The following is a 26,089-nucleotide window of genomic DNA, read 5'->3' as shown; positions in this document are numbered from 1 at the left end:
ACATAGAATTGCAATCAGTTTTAACTGTGAACAGAGTTTTTTGTTCAGTATGTGGGTACGTATTAGAACGAGGATTAAGCTAGCACCTGTGACTGTTGATAGAGCAAGCATGACAACAGCAAGTGTCTTGGAACTAATGTACTAAAAAGCACTGCAGCATCAAGTAACAGAAAATGATTACTGGATCCAGCACCAACCTTGGGTCCATCTGCCTGGGATCTTGCTGGCGAGGATCACGGTATCTGGGATCCTGATGCCTTGGATCCATGTGCCTCGCGTCATTCCTGGGGTCCATTCTGGGGTCGCCGCTACGAGGGCCATTCCTGGGGTCAAATCGGGGATCATACCTCGGATCCTGTCTGGGGTCCTGTCTTTGGTTGTTTCTGGGATCATTTCTGGGATCGCCTCTTTGGCCGGGGTAAGCGTCCCTGGGCGGGGGCAGGTCCCGCCTGGGATCCACGCCCCTTCCCAGACTGGCCGCTTTATTTCGCCTCTCATTGAGTGCTCTTGGGTCTCCACTGCTGTAGCTATCCATTCTCTCGTAGTTGTCTCTATGGTAATTGTCCATGGGCTCATAATTGCCCCGACTGTCCACTGGCCTCTGCTGACCGGGACCGGGCCTGTCTGCAGGGCCGGGCCTGTCAGCAGGCCCATTGTGTGGCGGTGGGTTCCTCTCAGATCGTCCATTATATGGGCCCATGTTCTCATTGGGCCTGTAGCTGCCCTCCCTGGGTGGGTACTGGTCTGGTTGAGATGGTCCACTGCCTCCACTCCCTCCACTCCCACGGGAATTCAACCTTTCTCGCATCTCGCGAGTCATCATCATCTGCTGTGGATTGCCGTGTGGACTCTGGTCATAGGGGTGAGCTGGTATCTGAGTACTGTCTTCTCCTTTTGAATCAGGACCCTGTTTTCAAATTTGGCGTAATCAAGACAAGCAGGTACCATAAATTACTGGCTTGACACTGTACTGTAACTCAAACACACACACACACACACACACACACATGCAAATCCATTATTTTCAATTCAAACTGAACAAGGTAGATACTTATTTCTGTAGGTACCTTGGTATCTTTTTTTTTATCAGTGGCAAGCCCTGTATTAGTTTATTTCTTTGCTATTTTTCAATGTTACTAGCTTATCACTTCCAATTCTTTCAAGAAAAAGTTAGCATCTCCAGTATACACAGAAATCGCAGGTGATGATTATGCACTACAGTTAAACTGAAAGTCCACCCTGAAAATTAGTCTGTGTGAATAAAAGCAGAAACATGAGAGGCAGGAAGAGGAATATTGAAAGTTTCAGCAAATTCTGATCAAAACGAAGAAAAGTTATGAATTTTGTTGATGTTGTTATTAATCAAGTAAAAATTTGTGCTGCAGCATGTGAGCTCACCTTCCATTTGCCCTGCGCATAAAATTCCATAAAATTCCTCTTTTTTTCGTTATTGATGATGAAATATTTTGCGCATTTTTTTTTTTCTATAATGATAGGATTGACAATGATTATATCATCACAGGTGCATGCATGATTGGAGATATACTTGATTAGAAAATGAAAATTTCCTTGATTTTATATAGTACAGAGCAAAAGGGGGAAGGGCGGTGAGAGCTCATGTGTGAGATCCCTGAATTGCGAATTTGCATTTGATTGATAACAAATCACAACTTTCTCAGTTTTGATAAAAAATTGCTCAAGCTGTTACTGTCCTGTTCCTCTCATTTCTTCTTTTTTTTTTTCTAGTCACACAAACTAATTTTCAGGATGGAATTTCACCAAGAAAAAAAAAATATGAAAGCTCATCGTCTGTCACTTTCTTTCTATCTTACCGCTTCCTCTTCCATGTTTCTACGCCGGGTTCTCGGTGGGCTGCTCTTGCGAAGTGAGTTGGAGCGTGCCACGGAGATGCGTGGCTTTACGCCATTTTGATCTGGCAGCTGGGAGCCGCTGGCACCCCGAACGATACCCTGGACATAAATGCAGATATGTATTTGTCAAGGACAAAGCATTTTTCTGGAAGTTTACATCTCGTGCCAAACAGTTGACGAGATGTTCACATACGGTGACAGTGCACAACAGTAATCATTGAACATCTTCAAATGTCATAAAGCTATTCACAAATCAATTCTTCTCAGTAAAGTGCAATGTACGTACTTTGTAACACAGAGCACCATGTACAGTAGATAACTATAGAACAGCGGAACTCTAGCTACACTGTACTTAGGATGCCATCGACTGTGACACCTCTGTCAAGCTTGACAAATAAAGTCAACTTACATAATAAGCATCCTAACATGTACAGGTACAGGCACTAAATGTACAGATCGTATTACCTATACATTAAAAAAGCAGCTCATAATGGACGGTTGTACTATCTGCACAAAAGAGGTTTGAATAATATCGCTTGTATAACCTTTGTATTATTTCACTAGCATCACCACAAAACCATGGAGAGTTGAACCAATCTATAGACTGTATGTACTCATCGCACAATGTGTGTTACATGTACATGTACAATTGTACATGGATGGCAAATCAGCATTCTGTGCCCAGAGTGCTCCAGCACAGTAGTTGAAAAAAACAAAGCAAAACAAAACAAAAACAAATCCCTCATGAAATTCTCCATCAAAAGGCAACTTTCAGCACAGCAGGAGACGATTTATGGCACTCTGTTTTAAAATCCAAGCCTTGCTTTCACAAGGACAGACTGTGGCTGGTACCCTCGCACAAATGGAGAGTAAGCCGGATCCCACTCAAGAGTGGCTCTCTATTCCCACTCGCCCATTACTCACATTTTAAATTATGTAGCCATGTACAAAGATATTAACGAAGCTATAGAGCAAAGGTAGGTAACTGCACTATTGGATCAATAGATCAGATCCCTGTGAAGCCGAGGTTAACAAGCATTGATTGAATTTCAAATATCAATGTCTCACTTTACGGAGTATAAACTGTAAAAGTGAATATTTTTGCGTGAGTAATCTTTCGCATTTGGCCGGGTAAGAAGAGTTTTGTGCGTTTTTACTTTTGTGGAATCAAGACATCAACTACTGGAACATAGGCCTACATTGTATGGCACACAAAAATTTTCATGTGCTTTTATTTTCGCGTTAGTTTCTGGTTGCGCAAATTGTGCTAAAGTTTCAACACCCCGAAAATTTCCACTTTAACAGTACTTCATATAGGATGACCATCCAAATCATTGCTACCACCATTTCATCTTTTTGCAATGGATACCAACACTGGATAGTGGAGCCACTGCATAGATTGCTGCCTCTGGAAACTAACAAGCAAAGTGGCAGTGAGCATACATAGTTCAACTAGAAAAATAAGACAGTGCCTATGTTTATTATCATAACAACTCCACAGGAGTCTGCTTATGAAAACATACACGTCTGTATAGGTGCCTGATGAGGCAGTAAGCATCACGAAGAGACGTTTGGCTTCTTATATCTCTGAGAACATGACAATTCGACAGGAATCTGGTTATGAAAACATTTTTGTGCGTAAAACAGGTAACTGGAGTGCAAGTGTCACGTTTTAATAGCTGTCCAATATTTTGTTACACCAGGGATATTCCTTGCAGTATTGGAATGTGAATCACCAAGTACACACTCTTCAAAATGTGGCAAGACAAACACAAACACACACACACACACACACACACAAACACACAATGAAAAAAAAAAATCTAAGAATGAATGATGTTAACTGAGCCATTTCTATTCATAGACACTGTAATATAATATGAACTGGCCTTGAAGAGGATACAACATTGTCTAAACTAGAATTGTATTGCCCGAGTTAAAGCAATATGATTCTAGTGAGGGCAATTAATGAGGTCCCTAAAAGTAGCCAACTTAAGTTTTATCATTAATCATTAACTAAGATCAGACATTTACAGCAAACTTGAAAATAAGGGCATTTAATGTAATCACATCTTAAACTACATTTAAAGGGGGGGGGGGGGGGGGATAAATAAGACAATAGGGCAACTTGTTATTACGGGATGTACGGATAGCCATCTCTTACTAAAAGCATAAAAGCTCATCAACAGCAAATTTTCATCATCACTCCGGAGCTCAAGTGTCTAGATGCTATATTCCCCTCTTTTTTAACAGGCAAATCCCACAGGCATGTGTAAGAGCAAGGAGGTTTTATACATGGAGTTCCAACTGGCTGTAATTATTCAAACAGTTGTCATATTTCTATTGATGAACAAAAGAATTCCACAGGTGCACTTGTGCCTTTGATGATCGATGTTCCAAGCCGCCGTCTTGCTGAGCAACCTGAAGATTCATTTTGAACGTTATCATAATGTTGGCCATATTTTGCTTATTTATTTATCAAATGAAATGAAATTTAACATAATAATAAAGCATGTAAAGCAAAAGTCAATTCCGTTCAGAAATTTGTGCAGAAGTGTAAATCAGAGCTGTATTATGTGAAAATGTTTAAAACTGTACCATCCTGGAAAGCTGCTTTTATCACTTTTCCACTTAATTTGCCCAAATGAAACTAATATGTAATAATCTTCAAGTATAATTCTTTATTGATAGATATATCAGATTAGTGCCCGCGTATGCCCAGTCGAGTAATTTTCATCTTCATTTCAGCATTTTTTCCTCAATTTCTGTTCGCGCATCCGGGTGTCTTTACTACCTACCTTTATAAGAAGGGATAGCGAAAAGTAATTACCATCACAAAGACATATCTTCCTTTGAAAGTGGCTGCTGATTATGCGATGAGACACGAGTCAATTGTCTTCGTATCGGCACGGCAGATCCTGTTTGACACATGCTTCAAATATTTTTGAGCGGCGGGTTCGAACATAGATCAAAGGGAATAACTCTGTTGTTACTCCATCTCTTCAACCTCCTTGGTAAGAGGGGGATATGAAATTTACCCCTGCTAGCATGTAAAAATGAGGGGAATACAATTTTGTAGTTAACCACACCTTAGATGTCTGATATGAGTAATACTAATGCATATTGCCCCCATGTAATTATATCTCTCTCATACATGGCACATGGTGTTAAAAGGGAAAATACAACCCATCTATTCCAAGACACAATATCAAATCACCCATGATAAATATGTCAAGTTCGTCAAAATTTTAGACACTAAACAAGAGTGATTTGCTATCTCTGTCCAAGCTTTGGCAGTGTAACGACCCTAGTAGCTTTATGGCAGAATGAATGTGAGAAATACATACCCTTTGGCATCACAAAATAAAATGATGAATGATCTTGCACAGTCACGTACCTTCATCTCAAATGCCTCTGTCTGGGTGATGCAGGATGGATCAACAATGGGCTTGGGCCTCTTTTCCTCACCCCCGATGATGCTGGCCCACTGGGGCGGGAGCCCAACATACTTGCCCGTCTTGCGGTCGAAGCCGGTGTGGACGCGGTGCTCAAAGTTGGACGGGTCAGATATCAGCAGCCGGCCGTGGTTCTTTTTCCGTGATGCCATGTTGAGCAGATTCTGAACAGAGAACCAACAATGAAAACACAGACATGCACATGAAATATGAGGGTGACTGAAAAGATTTGATACTTCTGAATATATGGAATTTTGATACAGTGGATGTAAACATGCTCAATCTTTTCTTCTTTTTTTTCGTGCCGTCACCCTTCTGTATAATAATAATAATAATAATAATAATTGATATGATTTATATAGCACCAAATCCACTCTGTAGAGTGTATTAAAGAGAGGATCATCAATGCCATAAATATGGTGTATGCTAACATCATGCAAACAAAATCTTTGATACTGTGGATACATTTGCGGTTGCGTATTGGTGTGCATGTGTGTATTATTGTGTGCATGTGTGTGATTACCATGTATGTTTGTTTGATTGTTTGTTTTTGTGTGTGCTTGACTTTGGAAAAGGGTTTATCATATGCAATTTGTAAAATCTGACCTGGAAAGTTTTTCCAAGACAGCCCAAAGTCACTATGAGTGGGGACCCTACATTGTACATTCTACATGTACATCATTTATGGCTGCTCTTACAGCAGATGAAATGCGATGAAAGTTAAGTTGAATTGTATGCATGGTATACTTGTATCTAGGTTCATTTCAAAGCAGTAAAGGAATAGTCATAATAATGCATACACCTGTACAGTGTACACTGTACATGTATCACATTGGGCATAGAGTGTCCTGTGTGCTATTCTAATGTAAGCTGGCAGTGAGCTGTAGTGTTAATGCTATTGAGAATGAGCTGATTTTGCTGCAACAGGGATTTCCAATAGTAACCTTCCCATGTATAGTGGGGACTAGCCTTCTACGGTTAAAGTGAAAAAGCCACTAATGTTTCTACGTGAAGCACGTCTTCACACAAGCCTCACAACACCCACTGGGTACGATTTCACAATACACTGAAAATGCAAGTGTCACAACATACATTGTACATTTTTATGCACAAGTTAGTAGGAAAGAAATAGTTGTCACAGTGGGGTTTTTTTTTTATGTGACACAAACAGTTTGCTTGTGGGATTTTTCAATGTTTTCAGAGTTTGTGTGAATAACGCATGCAACACACAAGAGTGGATCCTGTCACGAAATACCAGCCATCGTACAGTGGTGTGTTTTTTCACATGACCCGGCATATTGCTTGTCTTCTCCCAGTAGCACTAGAGAGGTACATGTATACTTTCTGGTAAGTATTACATTGGTATTTCATGCACACGAGAATTGCACCAATTGAAATACCATGGTACCTATTACAGTGGTATTTCGCCAATGAGATTGGTGACTGCAAGTTATCTTGGTATTCCAAATCAATTTCAATGTGAATGCACCTACACGTACTGACTCTTCCAGGTAAATAAAACAATGGCAGTCATGATTACATGATTGTACAGTACATGTGGTACAGGATCATGACATTTCGACAGAGATGACACAATGGTATACAGTCATTTCCCCCATTTATGGGGGTGTACAAAGTATGTATACAGTATTATTATAAGGCAGGGACTTGTGTCATGTAACATTTCTTCTTGCGTTGAATAAAGAGTTGCATGTATAATGGCAAAGCAATGCTGTTTACAACACACACAGCTGCACCTGATCCATCTAGCCTATATCTTGACCTTCAGACTTGACCCTGCCTTGGTACTTGTACACGGTCCTGAAGAACACTTGATGCCAAGAGTTGCTACACATGTGTAAGCTACAACTGTATGTCTGAATGCAAACAAGTTTAGCTGGACATACCCGACTGCCCTGTCCGGCCTCCCTCCAAAGCATACCAATGTCACCTCTACTCAGGGTAGAAATTTGTGAATTTCACTGAATTAACACACAAAGTGGTTCCATGGCAGAGGCTAACACCCCTTCAAAGCAGGGACTACCTTTACTCTTCTAGGGCATATTATTTCAATAGTATGAAGATATTTAAGGCTAAAATCAACTTTTTGTAGCAAAGCAGGGACTACATTGTACCTTTACTCTTCTAGGGCATATTATTTCAATAGTATGAAGATATTCTTTAAGTTTAATAATATCTAAGGCTAAAAACAGCTAATAACTATTATAAATCATGCTAATAGCACAGTTACTGGTAGTCATGTAAGACAGCACAGTGTTATAGAGAGTGTACAGCTTTATGAATATGATCATTATTACCTCCGCCAAGGGGGGAGGTTGTGTTTTCGTTACCGTTGGTTTGTTTGTTAGTTAGTTAGTTCGTTTGTCTGTGTGCAAAATAACTCAAAAAGTAGTTCACAGATTGTGATGAAACTTGCAGGAAAGGTTGAGAATGACACAAGTAACAAACGATACACTTTTGGTAATGATCCCAGAATTTTGGGGGAATTTATGAAGGATTTTTGATATTTTGGCAGGTAGGGTCAATGAACTCGGGAGTTCAGGCTGCGCGTATTTGAGGTTTGCATGCGCGCACTAAAGTGCGTGCTCTAGTTTCTGGTAGGGCGAGGCGCGCCGTGCAGTTCAGGGTTTATGACGTAACAAAGGCTTCTACTGTACATTGGGAAAACGGGCAACTTTCAGCACACAATGTAGTATAAGTACGTGTGGGTGGAAATGACTGATATCTCTAGACTGAAGAACAAGATCAGTGGTAGAAATGAGCTGCATGCTTGGCGGAGGTCTGCGCTCTCAGAGTGCTTCTCTAGTTTGTTTGTTTTTTTTTTCTTTTTAAAGCATTCTTGTCATCTTTTATGTGAGCTACGGTACAAATAGCCAGATGCAACACTGCAAATCAGTTGCAGGCCAGTAACTGCTCTTTTCAACAGCTCAAGACAACATCAGCATTCAATCAAGAGGCAAACTTTGGAAGCTGTATAACCCACTCTGGAACACGTGCTTTAAAAATACATGCTCCATTTTCTGCCTGACGGCAAACAATTGGTATCCTCTAATTGTGCAGTACATGGCACTGTACAATGTACATAGGTGGACAAATAGAATTGATCTCTCAAATATCAATATTTTTCTCAATCATAAGTACGTAGATGCGAACTATAAATACGATGGAATTTACAACATTCATGATAAGTCGGATACACTATGTCAACACAAAAATGATAAAAAGAAAATTATTTTTTAGATACGGGTACTGAAGTAAGACTCAGGATCATTGCCAGGTACTTTTGGGGTCAACTGCACTTGATCAGTAACATAACAAACTACAGTGTACACATTTGAAATGCTTTTAAACACATGCCTCATGCCCAATGAGTACTCTACAATTGTAGATGTTGGCAGATTTACATTTGAAGTCCATCCCTGACATCCAAGATTGGAAAAGAATTACGAGCAATCCAGACGCAGAATGATATATTTCTTCACTGCCTTCATATAGAGAGTTGTGTCATCTTGTGATACTTTCCGGCAAATGGGCCACAATCACTCACTAACCGTACTGCATTAATGCACAAAAGTCCAAAGAGCTTGCATTTACAGTTGAACCTCTCGTATCCGGACAAGTCGGGACCGGGGCTCATCCGGATAAGGGATTTGGCCGGATACGGGAGACTCAATGCTTTATACATGTACATACCGTATAATAGAGCTCTATGGTACATACACATACACATATGTACTGATGTAGCCCATTGTAGTACCACATGTAGTAATGTGTATACTGCGACCTTTTCATTGTTACACTCAGTAACAGACCCCAAAATAGAGGTTCGTGTTTGCAAGCGGAAATCATTTTCTTTTATGAATTCTTGGGATGATTTACCTAAATAATTATTGAGGAATGTATCAAGTATATGTAATTATTGTGTGTTTCCTCCCGTAATCATTAAAAAAAGATAAAAAAATCATGGCGAGATTGCGTCCGGATAATAGAGAGATCCGGATAAAGGGAGGCCGGATAATAGAGGTTCAACTGTATTGCCAATAAGACACCACTTCATTCTCAACTGCAGTGCCAGCGTGTGATCCAAAGCAACTCTGGACTGAACACTGCCACTGCTTTGTACTGTAGAATTCATTTTGTGCGCGATGTGGTCCCACGACAGACAGAATTTCGCCTGGCAGAGTTTTGAGTCTGAGTTCTCCCTGCTGAGCAGCGAGTCAAGTTGAAAAGACCCAGCTGAACCCCTCAGGAGATAGCTATTTCTGCCTTGCTGCTAGGCACAGCTTGTCAAACTACTCTCCAGCTAGCTTGCGTTGCATAGAACTCTGAGCAGTTTGAGTTAAAGGGAAATATTCCTCACTTCAAAAACTACAGGATCTGCATGAATTCATACAGGCAGTGCAGTAACAGCACCATCAAATCTGACGATAACAATCAAGGAGCTTCAAGCAACAACTGAATCAGATCTTGCGTTTTGTCTATCATACACGTGTACAGCAAGGTGTACACCAGTGTACGTAGACCAAAGCATTTGCCCCATTGCCGAGGCAAGTGAAAGTCAATGTCGGGCAAGTGTTTAGGACCACTGAGAAAATATGTCTGCCTGAAATGGGCAAGAAAAAGTTTGGAGCCACAGTCCCCCCCCCCCCCCCACAAACCCACAAAGTCAACTATACTATACAGAAGCTTTTGAGTATTGAAATGCAACACTCTTTAATTTCATTTCAGCAACTTTCCAACACTTACATGTAACAGTCCTATTAATGTCCAAAGTTTGTTATACATTGTAGTACTCCAATGTGTTTAAAACATGGGAATCAATGTGTGCTGTTTATTCCAATGACTGTGTTTTATAAAGCTCCGACTTGCCAGCGATTTTCTATTAAAAATCAGTTTCTTATAATTTTGGACTTCCTTTTCGGGCAGGTAAAATTCAACAAACTGAAAGTCTGCTAGCCTATTCGGGCAAGCGGTAGAAAAGGTTCTGTGTATGTAGCACTCTACAAGATACAGGATTCTAAAGTTCTGCACATTTTCATGAAAAGTATATTTTGCAGATCTGTCAAAAAGTATGATCTACAAAGATGGGGTAGGCCTAATGGTTCAATTGCTTCAAAAGTCTACCACTGGATTTACACACATTTTCACTGAATTTTCCATAAACATGAATTATCTCCTTCACTTTCTCTTCCTTCCGCGCCTAGAGCACTCTGCAGAGTGGATTTGGCGCTATATAAATCATATCATATCATCATCATCATCAATTCAAAACAAGGTACAGTTTTCACTTTACAATGTACAGGCCTCGTTCTCATCAAATCTTAATACGCACTGTGATTACTTTGTGATAGCCATGGGCAGAATGAATTGTTTCCACGTGCTAAATCATCAACAACACATATGGATTTTTTATATTTTCATGTGCAAATAACATAGATAAAATGTATAACACGTGTAGAATTGGATTGTGTGGATATGTTGGAAGTCATCTTGACTGCATTTACCTTTGTAGCAATATCATTTGAACTAAACTAGTGTGCATGTGTGTGGGGGAGATACAGTAACAAGCAAAAATGCATCCTTCGCACAAACAATTTGTATACTGTGAGTGTTGTCTAAAATCTGAGGTGACTCCTTTGACAGACTGATCCAACACATTTACTCGTAACAGAAGATATCACATGTTACACAAAAGATAAAAAAATGCTGTAACATATTCTCCCTTAATTAAACATGAACCCCAAGACCCTGACTCCCAGAATATTTAAAGATACAATTACAATAGACCAATTCTCAGTATGACCTACATGTAGTTTAAGAAAAACATTCATTTGTTGTTTGTTTGTATCATTGGCTACTGGTGACAAAGAGTAGACAGGTCTATCAATTGAAAGAATGCATGATGTGTGTCAGTGATGACTACACTCTGAACCACTGGTATTGTCTACTGTCTTCCAGATAACCTCTGTCCCACCAGTGACCCCTCTACTTCATCACTGGGACGTGAAATTCCTGTCTGATTCGTGCACCAGACAAACTTAGTTGCTATGTTACTTGCAATTAGGAAAGAGATCTGAGCTAGCCATGGGTACAAATGTACCAGGGCTTCCAATCAACATAATAATTTTAATTCATCAAACTTACAGGTTCCATTGACTGATCATGGACCGTACACATGTGCTACACTGCATTCTTATGTACACTGGAGTGTATCTGTAGGCAAAATATCATTCTCAAATCAGGGATAGTAAAATTTGATCCTTTTGTCAGGATGTGAAAAAATAGTTGTATTTTTTTCTCAGAAACAAAAAGCAAACAAAGAAGGGGGTGTGTCTCTTATCATAACGGCAGAATTACAAAAAATGCACACGATACACATATACAATGTAATAAACAATACAGAGTGCCTTGAATGTGTTTTTGCAGAGGAACACTGTCATAATCCCTAACAATTATAAAACATCATCATCATATGTACAATTGTAGGTCTATAAATTCACATGTGGATACACATAAATTGTACAAAGACCATATTATGCACAACAACACACATGATCCAGGGAGCTATCTTTCCATGGCTCAGGGCCTACAACTACATAATCACAATCGATGTGCCCAAGATGAACAAAACAGGTACATCCCTTAAGAATTTTAAGATACACTACTCTTAAACTTCCCTCATATTTGTAGACTCTGTCTTTGCCTGATGACTTGTAACACCTCGCATAGTGTACATGTACAATGTACAGCGTGTTTACCATTTTCCTAGGACATCAGACAGCCTTGTCGTAATGTGCAAAAACCTTTTAATAGGCTTGTGATGCCATGTCACCGGTTGCACAATGTCTTGAAGCCAGACTAGTGTCGAGTCCAATCTTAATGAGGATAAAAGCTCACAATGCATTAACCAATCACCATCATTACACTCAGTGGTTGCCGGACAATGCTCGCTCTGATGGCAATACACAAAAAGTGCACTCCTGCACAATGTAATGTACACGTATGTACGATATTAAACCTGTATGTACAGTATAGAAGTATCATATAATCTATACAGATAAATTGTACATCGGTATACATCTGTATCTTTGTACACCTGTCTCTGGGCTGCCTTCATTTTAAAATCTATTAAATTCTCCCTCAGCAGAACATCCAGTTCTGATGAGTTCTCGGAAGTTGCCATTTTTTACAGAAAAAGATATAAGTATTAACTCCAAGACTCAATGGCTCATATCAACATCTATACTGGTGTTAAAACTACATGTACACATTGCATATTGTTTGGGTATGTATTGCAGACATACAGTGTACGAATACGGCAAACAGTGGTCTTGTATGAAATGCAAACCTCTGTAAAACCAGATGGATGAGAAAACGTATCCGGGCACTTACCCCCTGGGCAACCACCCTCCGGATAACTACCACCCGGATAATTACCCACCAGGTCTATTCCCCCTTAGGGCAACTACCCCCGGACAACTACCCTCCTAGGGCAATCACCCTCCAGGGCCATTACCCCCTAGGACAACTACCACCCGGTCATCTACCCTCCTAGGGCAACTACCCCCAATGACAATTACCCCTAGGACATCTACCCCCCAGATAATTACCCCCTTAGTAACTACCCCCTGGATGACTACCCCCCGGATAACTACCCCCCAGATAACTACCACCCGGATAGCTACCCCCTGGATAACTACCCCCCGGATAACTACCCCCTGGATAACTACCCCCCGGATAACTACCCCTGGGTAACTACCCCCCGGATAACTACCCCCTGGATAACTACCACCCGGATAACAACTCCCCGGATAACTACCCCCCGGATAACTACCCCCGGATAACTACCCCCCGGATAACTACCACCCGGATTATTACTCCCCGGATAACTACCCCCAGGATAACTACCACCCGGATTACTACCACCCCCCTTAACCATACCCCGAATCCCCCCCCCCCCCCGCCCCCGAAAGTTACCACCCGTTGTAATTTTTCCATAAGTTCATAACACCATATCAGAAGGTGCACCTTTCTCTTACACTGTCATCATTTACTCTTTTGGCTTGTCATTTTCTACCGTTATAACACATTAGACGATAAACATAAGAAAAGGAGAGTTGATTGCACTGCAATTCATATTCCCTTAACATTAGCGAGGGACCCTTCGATTAAAGCCATAATTTCTGATAGGATCCGGGCACGGTTTTATAAAAGTTATCAGTCCTGATAAGCTGTCAATTCCACACAATTACCAATCATTGTAGGTCGATCAAAGCAGGTCCATGGTAACAAGTCAGTGACTCGAGCTTATCAATCAAGCAGAACCCATGGTTTTATTGAAATTATTAGAGACTATAACAAGATGTCATAACTGGCAACTTTTATCAAACGGTGCCCTAATCTGTCATAAGAGTAAAATTACAGCTTGTTTTACATACAAGTAGAATTGTGCTAGTTTTCAAATTAAATGTTCTCGACACTGAAATCAAGTTCAAATATAAGTTAGTCTGATTAGAAAGAGTAAAATATTACGAGTTTAACGGTATTTTTTTTATTATTTTACAAAACACCCCTAGTTGTTAACGAAGTCTTTTGTCCTCCACCCTCTTTTTGAATAGATCTATAGAGAGTTGTAGTTGACAGAATCCTTTTTGCATTATAGGGCTGCTCTGTTTTATCCCGGCCATTTCAAGAGTATTTTTTTTTCACAAAAATTTGAAACCTTCTTGGAATAACATGCTCTTTGATATTTCGTAAGGGGTTTCTAATTATCTAATCCAAAAGATGTTTAAAACCTGAAGTTAGGTATCGACTAAAACCAGACGATAATTGTGAAAAAATGTTGGTTTTTTTTTTCCAATTCAAATAGCAAACGTTGTTCGAAAATAAAAATGAGAGACGTAATTTTCTGGGGGAGAGTTACTGTAAGAGGGGTGATTGGTTGGAGCCTAATTTTAATAAGGAGTAATTGTCAAAGGAGGTAATGCTCCGCGGTGATCATACCAAGGAGGTGACAATCTCTTCCCACATCCTTGATAAGTACTAGTTGTTAATGCCCAATGATGCAGTAGGGCAATTCTGAAATGAGCGTTAACGGTATGACAGTAAAATAGTTACAAAATTGATGAAACAATGCAAAGAAAGCAAATTAAGACAGAGACGAAGCACACAAATAAAGATACAGTGAACTCCCGTTACAACGAACACGGTTATAACGAAGTTTCGTTTTAACGAAGCAAAACTTCTGGTCCCAAAATTATCGCCATTAAAGTCTATGGTACAAAATTCGCTTATAACGAAGACGGTTATAACAAAATTTTCGTTACCACGCAGTCTTTTCTGAGCGCCACTGACAAAGAAAAACAAAAGAAATGTGCTCCTTTACAACGAACTGCGGATCGCATTCGAAAATGCGTAGCGGAACAAGAATTTTTATAGCGTCTCTGCATGCATGAGCGAACGCTTCACATCATTGTATGTTCACTCCGTGTATCACGCACAGTTTCCGAGGGGAACTTGCGTTATTGTAATACAATAATCTGAATTCAGATAAGGTTTGTTTAATTGTTCCCAAGTCCTTTGATACAAAACACACAGATTTTGATACAACTAAATGTCCGTAATAGTTCGGAAATGAAATATTAAGCACATTTTGGCGTTATTCCAAAGGTTCGTTAATCCCATGATAAAATATGATTCTTATTCTTATTCTTATACGGTTCGTTAGTCCGAAAATGATAGGAATTCAAAACGTTCGTTAATCGGAACATTACAAAAAGAATCGTTAATCCATGGTGGAAAAAGGTGAGTACACTAACAAAACTTAAGAATTAAAATCCTTATAATCGTCTTACGATAAATAAATCTTCGAAATAACTAACCTGTCTAATTTTTTTTTTTTCATTAACAAACTTTCTTCGGAATAACGAACCTTATTTCATTTCGGATGAAAAAGCCTTCGGAACAACGAACTTTCTGAATAGTGAACCTTTCTCATTTTTTTTTTTTTTTTTGATTTATAGTTAACCTTCAGAATGACGAACCTCATTTCATTTTCAGATCAACGAACCTTCGGAAAATGAACAATATATTATTTTAACTTAAATTATGAACTTTCGGAATAATGATTCTTCGGAAATGCGAACCTTCAGATAAACAAACCATCGGAATCCCGGGAATGGCAAAACTTCGGAACAAGGAGCCTTCGGAGTAATGTAGTTAAGTAAAAAAAAAAAAAAAAAAAAAAAAAATAACCTTTGGAATATCGAACTGTAACCAAATCCTACACCATCATTTTCTACACATGTGTGACAACACAAACAACTTTATGCTCTTTTTAAAATGTAATATTTAAACGAAATTAAAAAGGTACTCTCCCATTTCACATAGCTTTCCAGCGTATGATGAGGATTCAACAAACAGAAATTTATTTTTATGCGTGGTTTCCTTCTTTTCGTTATACATTGCATATTATTATAACGACATTTCGCTAAAACGAAAAAAAAAAACAAACAAACAAACAAACAACTGTCGGTCCTGGGCATTTCGTCCTAACGGGAGTGCACTGCACATAAACACACACGAGATAAATCCCTTGTAATGAGAGAAAGAGGAAAGGTGAGTAATGAATGACAGGAATAGACTACCTTCACGGTACATGGACAGAGAAAAGCGAGAGGGAAGAGGAAGATGATGGGTCAAAACCAGGGCACGTGAGGTATGAGATATAAGCTCCTCAAAATAAAGAAGTGTTACATGGAGTTGTGGTAAACGATAGACGATTGTGGTTTAAAAAAAAATGCTAAAAGTGAAGTGTAACATTTCTTCAAAATGTCTTTAGTTCAATGGTAAAGGCATTCAAACTTAAAACTTCTTTTATACTACTATCAAGAGAAATCCGAAATTTCGGAACAGTAAAAGAAAATACAGATTTAGCGAAAATAGTTTTGGTTAAAGGCATTGACATTTACTGGATTACCGGGTAGGATATGCAGGGACAGTTTCGTTTTTGATGAACATAGAGTCAAAATACAGAAGGGAGGAATTAAGCTTGTACATAAATCGTCCTAAATGCAAACGATACATATCGTAAATCCTTAAGATGTTGTTTTCATAAGATGAAGTATCAGTATGGCATCTCCGTGATTCCTGGCAAATGATACAAAGAACTTCGTTTCCTGTAGTAATAATATTCTTTTTATTACAAGTAAAAGTTGGGGGGGGGGGGGCAATGACCCGGGAGGTAGTTATCCAGGGGGTAATTGATTGGTGCACTGTCCTGGGGGTAATTTTCCTTTTGATAGTTATATAGGGGAGGGGGAGTTATCGGGTGGAAGTTATATGGGGTCTAGTTATCGGAGGAAGGGGTAGTTAATTATACTGGTGGTAATCATCTGGGGGGTAGTTATCCGGAGGGTAATTATCCGGAGGGTAATTATCCGGGGGGTAGTTATCCGGGGGGTAGTTATCCGGGGGGGTAGTTATCCGGGGGGGGGTAGTTACCCAGGGGGTAGTTCTCCGGGGGGGTAGTTACCCAGGGGGTAGTTCTCCGGGGGGTAGTTACCCAGGGGGTGGTTCTCCGGGGGGGTTAGTTACCCAGGGGGTAGTACTCCGGGGGGTAGTTATCCAGAGGGTAGTTCTCCGCGGGGTAGTTACCCAGGGGGTAGCTCTCCGCGGGGTAGTTATCCAGGAGGTAGTTATCCGAGGGGGTAGTTATCCAGGGGTAGTTATCCGAGGGGTTGTTATCCAGGGGGTAGTTTTCCTAAGGGGGAATAGCCCTGGAGGGTGATTGCCCTAGGATGGTAGTTGTCCGGGGGGGTAGTTGTCCTAGGGGGTAATTACCCTGGAGGGTAATTGCCCTTGGAGGGTAGCTGTCCGGGGGGGTAGTTGCCCTAGGGGGGAATTTTCCTGGGGGGTAATTATCCGGGTGGTAGTTATCCGGAGGGTGGTTTTCCAGGGGGTACTGTTCCTAGAACCTGAGAAAAGAATGGTGAACAGTGTTGACAATATGGGTATGATGTTGACCAGTATTTTCAAAACCAAATGTTCTGTGTATTGACATCTACATCGCATGAGTACAAAATGTGGTATGTACAATGTATGTACATGTGTATGTAACAATGTGTCACTTCTGAGACATACATCTGTACTGTATGTACATTTGTATTAAACCGTATGAAACAACTTGCAAGGTTATAAAACAGTGTTAGTAAATTTGATTTAAAGCAATGTACATGGTACAATGCATCTGAACTGAGTATTTTTTTTTCTTGAATATTGTTATGGCGCACAAGACACTGTCAAATGCATGATAAATGGTATGTACATGTACATTGTACAGTGTACAGCTGTATATTAAAGAGGAATTTAAAAGCTTTAACACAGTTACAATGTACATAATACTGCATTAAATGTGTGCAGTTAACTCCTATTAATCCAGTCAAGACTGCTTTCATACATTACCAGTTGATTGCACCCTTACAGTAGGTGATACAACAGCATAAATTTTTAAAAAGATATAGGAAATACACTAGACAATTTTTCCAAAAACAAAAAAGCATGAAGAGATCCATTGGTCAAATTATCATTACATTAGACTTACATGTAAGTGCAGCAATAACATATTACGTAACTGTATGTACAGCTATATAATTGTACATTCTGAACTGAACAAATATCACATTGTGATACAGAAGAACAAGTAGGATTGAGAAACAAGATTTTAGTTACTGTATCAATGATGTGCTACATGTACTACATCTGTATTGCATGACCTACAATGTATTGTGTAGCACACATGTTTGTGCAGTAATGTCCAGCACTGCATTGCTACTGTACAGTGTAAATGACACAAAATATTTGCATTCAAAATGACTATGACAAGCCTGTACTTCTAACTTACAATTGTACAGGTAGGTGGAAGAATTCAAACATTTCTACAGGTCTCAGTGATATCATGAGAACAGTGATTTTGATGGCAATGCAACATTTGGTATTATTCTGTGTTTTGTTTGTACATAAACATGTAACACTTCATCATGTGAGAACAGGCAATGAGCACAACCTACTGTACACTGCTTGTGATTCGGGAAAGTAACAGTCACACAGAACTTTAAAGGCATAATTTTAATACCATTTGCAGATGAAACAAAAACCCAGCATTAGTGCTTTAAAATAGTTTCAAAATATGAGTTAGGGATAGAAAAAAAAAACACTATAAAAAAACTGAATCAGTATAATCGATGTTAAGTATTGTTAAATACAAATTGTGAACAATATTTATAATAAAAATGTTTCCAGACTATTAAACTAACCACAGTTACAGCTTATTGAGAAAAATACTGATATCTCCTTATATTTTAGGCTTTATTGCGAAAATTTTATATGGTAGAATGTTTTGTGGTACAACAAACCTACGCATATGCATCAAATGTGATATTTTAAAAAATTTTAAAATCACTGCTCCCAAAGGTAAAGAGGACCTTTAATTTGATGTCCATAGAACACCTGTGGGCGGGCTCCCTTGTTAATCTGACTGCAAAATCAAATGTAAGTGAGTAATGCCTGGAATTCCGTGGGTGGGGGCCTTGCAGAATTAGCCTTCTATATTCAGCACACCAGCATGGGTGCAACATACTGACATTTCAGAGTATACACTGTAGATCTCATATGCACATTCCACACTTCTAAGATTTAATCATTCTAATGAAAACAAAAGGAAGGTGCTGCATAATATTCTAAACAATAATGTGTCAAAGCTTTAAATCACAGGGTAACTAGGATTAATTAGGAATCTTCTACCTCTGCAAAGAAGGTTACACATATGTTTTGATGTTTGTTTGTTTTTGTTTTTGTTTTTGTTTGTTTGTTTGTGTGCAAAATAACTTGAAAAGATGTGAACGGATTTGGATGAAACTTACAGGAGAGATTGAGAATGACACACACACACACACACACAAAAAAACACAAACAAACAGATGATTAAAATTTGGTAGTGATACACAAACTTGAAAAGATTCTATGAAGGATTTTCAATATTTTGGCTGGTAGGGTCAATGAACTTGGGAGTTCAAGCTGCGCATTTTGTAAGATATGTTTCAAACAAAGGACTACTCATTGTGCAATCATATATCAAGATTTGACATGCTCATTTAGCTAATTTAACCTTTCACTGTTCTTTATACAATGAAATTCACAATGCATTCTTTCATGAAAATAAACTTGAATTTGAAGTCATCTAACTTTGATATTTAAGGAAAGGAAGCAAAGTACAACTGTACAATTGTGGATACAAATACAAACACATTCCCCCCCCCCCCCCCAACAGGAGTGAGCACAAAGGATACCCCTCCTTGATATTGTTTCGTAACTCATTAAAACCACAGAAACATACAGTACAGCTGAAGATATCTGCACATTACCCTATAAATTTACTTGTGTTGTGTTGTTGTATGCCAGTTTGTATGATTTTTATTTCTGATCTTTTAAATAGTTTGACCTCTAAAACATGGCTTAAAATGGTAATCACTTGTAGAAGTGCCTTGGTGTATGCAATTTGTAGGACACTTTATTGGACTCTTGCACGCAAGCCTAATTGGGAGTTGCATTAAAGAATACACCATGGAGTTTGTGACGTAAATGTAAGGGCCTTTCTCACACAAAATTGAGACAAGAAAACTTGCGATGTTGTAAACTGTGTGTCCTCGCCTGATAGTAATTTTTTCGTCGGAGTTACACTTGCAGTAACATCATGAATCCCGAGGACTCTAGAGAAAAAAATATCAAGTTACTAGAAGTGATCATGCCCAGTTCACTCATTCAGCACACAATAAAGGAAGAGCAGATGTGGAAGTCAAGTACAATATCAAAATGAATCATTTTTCTGCTCTGTTCATTCTCATTACAGAACACTGCCAAGTTGTGCATGAAGTTGGAAACTTTTTTACTCTCACTTTACGAGTTTTTGTACAAAGTTTATCAGTGGATAAGGTGCAAGGCAACTCTCCCTTTAACTTTGTGATTTTTCGAACTTTGCAAGTTTTCAAGCCTAATAAGAATGGCCCTTGTACACTGCCCCTTGTACAGTAGCTATTGTATCTACACATACAATTGTAATGTCATTTGTAGATTACATGAAGAGACTATAACTTGTGACTTCAATGTCTGTATAGTCCACGGGTCTGTAGTATGGTTAGAAACAGGTTTCAGATTATAGACTGTATAGTGACTGCAAGGCAGTGCATTTGTACAAAATGTACATTGTAGTGTAGGCCTACATAAAAGTAATGTAATCATGAACATTTAAAAACCCTCATACACATATACATGCAGTTTAATGTGTCTCAATAATCATTAAATATCAGGCCATACAGGTTTAATATGCACACAGAATGCTTGTCTTGAATTTCATAAATGCTTGTGAATCAATGGCTCAACAGAAATGTAATTGAACACTGCCACCTTAGGTTAGATTTTATGTTTCTCTCCTTGATTCAGGTGTGTGTACATTCTGAATTGATCACTGTGTCTTGAAATGATATTACAAAGTATTGTTGGTAGACCCTTACTCTCTTTTTGAGCATATTGAGGTTAAAGAAACTTAACCTACAGTATAAGGCCCAGACTCAATCTTAAACAGCAAGTACATTGTACAATGTACATGTTGCACATGTGACTGAATTCAAGCTTTGGATTTCATAATTGTAAATGAGTCTTAAACACATTTTGTACAACAGAATGTTCTTGGCCATTCTCACAAACATACCACCAGGTACGTGTAATTAATGGGAATTAATAAACTTTGGTCAGAGGCCCAATCTCCCTCCAATGTAAATAAAGCAAACCTGACTTGTAGTCCATACAATGTGTACTTTCCTTCAAGTTGTACACTGTAAGTGATGAACTTTGCAATATGATATCCACACCGAGAGCGTCCCACAACATGATTCTGATTTAATGATTTCCTGCTTGCTACATGTGTAAATCCTAATTTTCCACACAAAAATAAATAAAAATGAAAGTCTACAAGCAGTAATGATGATGATGAAAATCCCACTTGCCAATGAACATGTCTGATGAGCTGCAACCTGCTATTCATTTGAACCACACAGTTACAGAAATTTTCAAGGCGTGAAACTCCAACGAAAGGAGTAAATACCGATAACCACATCCCATGTTCAAATTGACTATACAGGTACAAGAATAAACAATGAGAAACTCAATAAAAAAAATATATGTCCACATCTGTATAAGAAAGTTCCTGAAATGTCAAATTTGATGTCTTTTTATTAAAGTGGTAATTGCTTTGCGGTTTTTGGTTCATGAATTTCAAGAAAAAAAAAAGACAATATCATTCCCTACCAAAATGATCAAAACTGGATCTACACTGTAAGTACATGATATTGTATTTGCAAAATAAAGGCCTGTTTCACATCGAGCACGGTCAGACTGGCAAAAGATCGAGAAGTTTAAGATTGCGAAGTTTGGGCCATTGGTACACGCGCGCAAGAAAGAGTGCGCCGTCTGATGGCTAGTGATTGTGATGTAACAATGCACATCTGTACATGACAATGGTCTCCCGCTTCGGAGACACCGTCCGCAAACAGATCGAGAGGTTTCGCGGAAAGTTTGCGGTCACACTGGCAAAACTTTGAGATCTTAAAGATCGCGATCTTAAACTTCTTGATCTTTTGCCAGTCTGACCGCGGCTATTGCCTAATCAATGTAATATGAATTTGCAGTCTGTTTCCTGAAAACTCCAAAGCACTGACTGTTCTGCTGCTTTGACTAAAATTCTTTTTGTTGCACTCACTTTGAACATGGAGTAGACATTTGCCTTGAATTGGTTAGTATGCTTACAGTACACATGAACCTCATGTTTGCACTACATACACCATGACAATATGAAAGGGAATCATGCTCTGACGTAGCTAGCTATTGTGAAAGATACATGTGCATGGATTTTTTTTTTTTTCATTTCCATTTGTTATTATTCAAGTGTGCAGCACTAATTAAATGTTGCATCCTTCTCTATAATGATTTTGTATTGTTGCACTCTAGTATCATATGAATGAAGTGCAATGAGCAGGATTTTTCACAATGGTCACCTATGATGCAAGTGTATACATGTATGGGGCGCATACTGTACAAACTGTGTGTAGTTGCAACTTGTTAGCAGGCTTTACAAAATCAGTGCAAGTGCATCACTTACCCCCATATCAACACTAGTGTACAGGAACACATGTGTACATAGAGTGAGAAACAAAAACATCCAGACAAAATATCAGTATAAATACCAGTAATCAACACCAGACAAAATATCAGTATAAATACCAGTAATCAACAATCATCTATGATAAATTAATTCAAAGACATCAAAACATCATCAAAACAGTGAATTACTGTAAAAGCACTCTATGAATAACTACAAATTACTAACCATTCCTCTGCACTATGTTAGTGTCATTTCTACATTCTAACTTGTATCATACGACTGAACTGTTCAATAGAGAAATAAAGTGTAAAAGAACTTGTATACAAAAATATTGCAAAGCTCTTTTTAAGTCATTGTAGCTCATACACAATTTATGCTGTCAAAAAAAAATCACACAATACATTCACACGATGTGAGTATAAATCAATTACTAATCAGTGTACATATTGTATATCGTGCATGTAAAGTACAGTGGGCAAAATGTTTGTATCATGGTCAGAAGTGTTACAATTCACTTTGGCCAATGAAGAATCAAAGGAATTTGTGTAGTTCTGATCATGAAGGACCTGTCCGACAAAAGAGGATATTAAAATTCCTTCTGAGATTAAGCAACTAGCCATGTACCAATGAGTACAGTGACATGCTATTCCCATTTGTAGCTTTTCAATCAAAGCATGAATAGATGAACCCTGCACACTCAGGAATCTTCAACTGAAAGCATTCCACTTCCTTTATAGCCAACATACACTATAAAAGTAATTCGTGTAACACACACTCACTCTGCACTCGAAACGTTGACTGGGATATTCATTTGTGACTGAGCATCTTTGTTGCCGTATTTGACCCTCATTTCTCACACGCTGAATACACATCACCCCGGCATATTGACTTTAACAATGTGCCTTTGATAGTAATTGAAACACATCAATCACCATGCTCACGACAGGCATGAACTTCTGGGGGCTGCGGTGTAAATCTCACGACTGCATCCTTGTGCAGTATGATATTGTTGCAAGCAGATCTATCTCATTAAGAAAGAGAAAGTATGAATCTTTTATTTTATTTATCTATTTTTATTTTAAAAAGATGTTTCTCAAAATACTAATTTGACAATATAAAGAAGCTGGTAAACTTATGCTCAATTCAGACTTCAACCTGGCTCTGTCTTGTTTCGTGATGTGCATTTTGTTTATAGTACTCCTCGCATTTACAGCTGTACAATGGTAACATAATTTTAATTCCTATTTGACAACATATTAAGAAGTTTTCTAGTTCTTTGATCTCTCTCTCCAATTGCCCAACTGCACTGTTGTTACATTGTATTTTGCATTCTAGAATTTCTCTTATCTCCTGGACATGAGTATACAGTAATTAAAGTCAGTCTTGATGTCATCAACATGTTCCACCCTGTCTAGCATACATGTACCAACATACAATCTTCATGACAAGAACTGATGTACTGTACTTTCCACTTTATCTACTGATTTACAGATCTACTGGTAATTCGCAATTAGAGTTGTAAATACCTTTTTCTTAATACAGTTGTACCTCTATAGCCATATATCAGTGGTATTTAATAGATGGAACCACAATACACAGAATGGAGGAGGCAATGCTGCCATCAACTCACAAGTCTACCGCAGACCTGCATACAAAACTCTAGTACATGTACTTTAACTTTCAGAGAAATCAAACAAAAATGCAGATTGGAATTACGATGACCATTCAGCTCATCTGATTTTAGTCTATAGATTCATTACACTTTCAGTGAAGAACTTAAAAGCAGGCATGGCTCATGCATTCACACAAATGTTGATGTCACAATATTTGACATTATAATACAAATTTGTATAGTTACACCAGAAATTTTTATAACATTAATGGCAAATTGAAAAACGTATTTTGGGATCATATGCGATTTTGAGATGTTATACATGTACAGCTGTATTTCTGAGTCACTAAATCTAAGCGTCACTTGTCAAAATTACCAAACTCCCTTTTTTTCTTCTTCTTCTTCTTTTAATGAAGGCATGATGGAGATTTTGATTTTATTTTGAATTTTGCAGCTCACATGATCCTACTGGTAATGCAATGTGCGGTTGTACATGTACAATACGAATTTCACACAAATTCCTTGATTTTCAAAGAATAAACAGTACACTTCTTATTTATGCGGAAAATCTGGTGAGATCTAGCGGTTCATTTAAAAAAAAAAAATAACACATGGCTGCATTTGCGTGACATATTTGAATCGCTTTGTGGAGTTTGATATGAGAATTTTAAAGGGTGTGTACAGTTCTGGTTGAGGTGAGAATTTAGCTTTTAACGTTTTGCGAGATATATAAACTCTATGAGATGTCAAAGAGTATGCAATTCTAAGGGGTATCAAAAGTTTATTTGATGAAAATCGGTTTTGAAATGGCTGAGATATCCAAAAACAAGGTGAAACAAAGAGATCCTAATAAGAGGCGTGGCCTGTCGCCTTTTATAATTATCACTTTTTTGGATATCTCAGCCATTTGGAAACCAATTTTCATCAAATAAACGTTGAATCCTTCTTAAAATTACATACTGTTTCATATTTCATAAGAGGTTTCTCATTATCTCACTTTGTTCAAAACATGAATCCCCACCTCAACCAGTACTGTACAGTCCCTTTAACTTACAATAACTCCAAATGTTATTGCACAATCATTGATGCTTTACACAATGGACTATAATCTCTTTCATATGATGATGTTAGCAGACATGATACAAGTGCGTGCTTCTCTTCATAGACATAGTGACTTTTTGTTGAATATAAAAAAAATAACTAAAAAAACTTGCGCACGGATTGGATTAAACTTGCAGGAAATGTAGAGAATGACACAAGAACATATGATTACATTTTGGTAGTAATGCGGAAATTTTTATGGATTTTATGAAGGATTTTTGATATTTTGGCAGGTAGGGTCAATGAACTTGGGAGTTCACGCTGCGCATTTTTTTAGGTTTTCATACACGCACTAAAGTGCATGCTCTAGTTTCTGCTAGGGCGAGGCGCGCCGAGCAGCTGAGGGTTTATGACTAACAAAGGCTTCTATAATGGGAAATCGGGCAATTTTTTAGCATGCATGTACTGTACATATGGGTGAAAATCTCTGATCTCTATGGAACAGCAAGATCATTGGTGGAGAGTAGCTGCTCGGCAGAGATCTGCAATCTCAGAGTGCTTTTCTAGTTTCATCTGTTTGTTTGTTTGTTTGTTTGTTTGGTTTTTTTTTTTTTTTTGGGGGGGGGGCATCCAGCTTACTACATTGTAGTATTCATTTCAGGTGTGCATACAGCATGCGCACAGAGAGTGCAATTGAGGCACAGCATAAAAGGTAGACTATTACCCCGTTTATACTGCTAGCGGGTTTCAGAGCCTCCTCGAGGAGGTTCGAAAGCCCACTCTGAAAAAGCAGCCTCTTGTCTGTTTATACTGCTCTCCAAAAGCAGACCCTAGCAGGCCCTAGCAGGCCCAACCCTCTCCTCTCCTCTGATTTATG

The 26,089-nt window shown here is 38.6% G+C and overlaps 1 protein-coding gene across 1 annotated transcript in view; it reads right to left on the bottom strand.

Annotated features, from left to right (window-relative positions):
- Positions 1-26,089, bottom strand: part of LOC140234956 (serine/threonine-protein kinase PAK 4-like) — a 38,512-nt gene that overhangs the window by 9,450 nt on the left and 2,973 nt on the right. The window contains exons 2-4 of the mRNA XM_072314996.1: positions 5,269-5,490; positions 1,833-1,970; positions 198-907 (exon numbers count right to left, since the gene is read on the bottom strand). Of these exons, the coding sequence (XP_072171097.1) occupies positions 198-907; positions 1,833-1,970; positions 5,269-5,478 (1,058 nt within the window). The 5' untranslated portion in view covers positions 5,479-5,490. The remainder of the gene's footprint in view (positions 1-197; positions 908-1,832; positions 1,971-5,268; positions 5,491-26,089) is intronic.

Source organism: Diadema setosum, chromosome 1, assembly GCF_964275005.1.
Source record: "Diadema setosum chromosome 1, eeDiaSeto1, whole genome shotgun sequence".
Taxonomy (NCBI): Eukaryota; Metazoa; Echinodermata; class Echinoidea; order Diadematoida; family Diadematidae; genus Diadema; species Diadema setosum.
The sequence above is the reverse complement of the archived record's forward strand: the minus strand, read 5'-3'. Positions and strand labels throughout refer to the sequence as shown.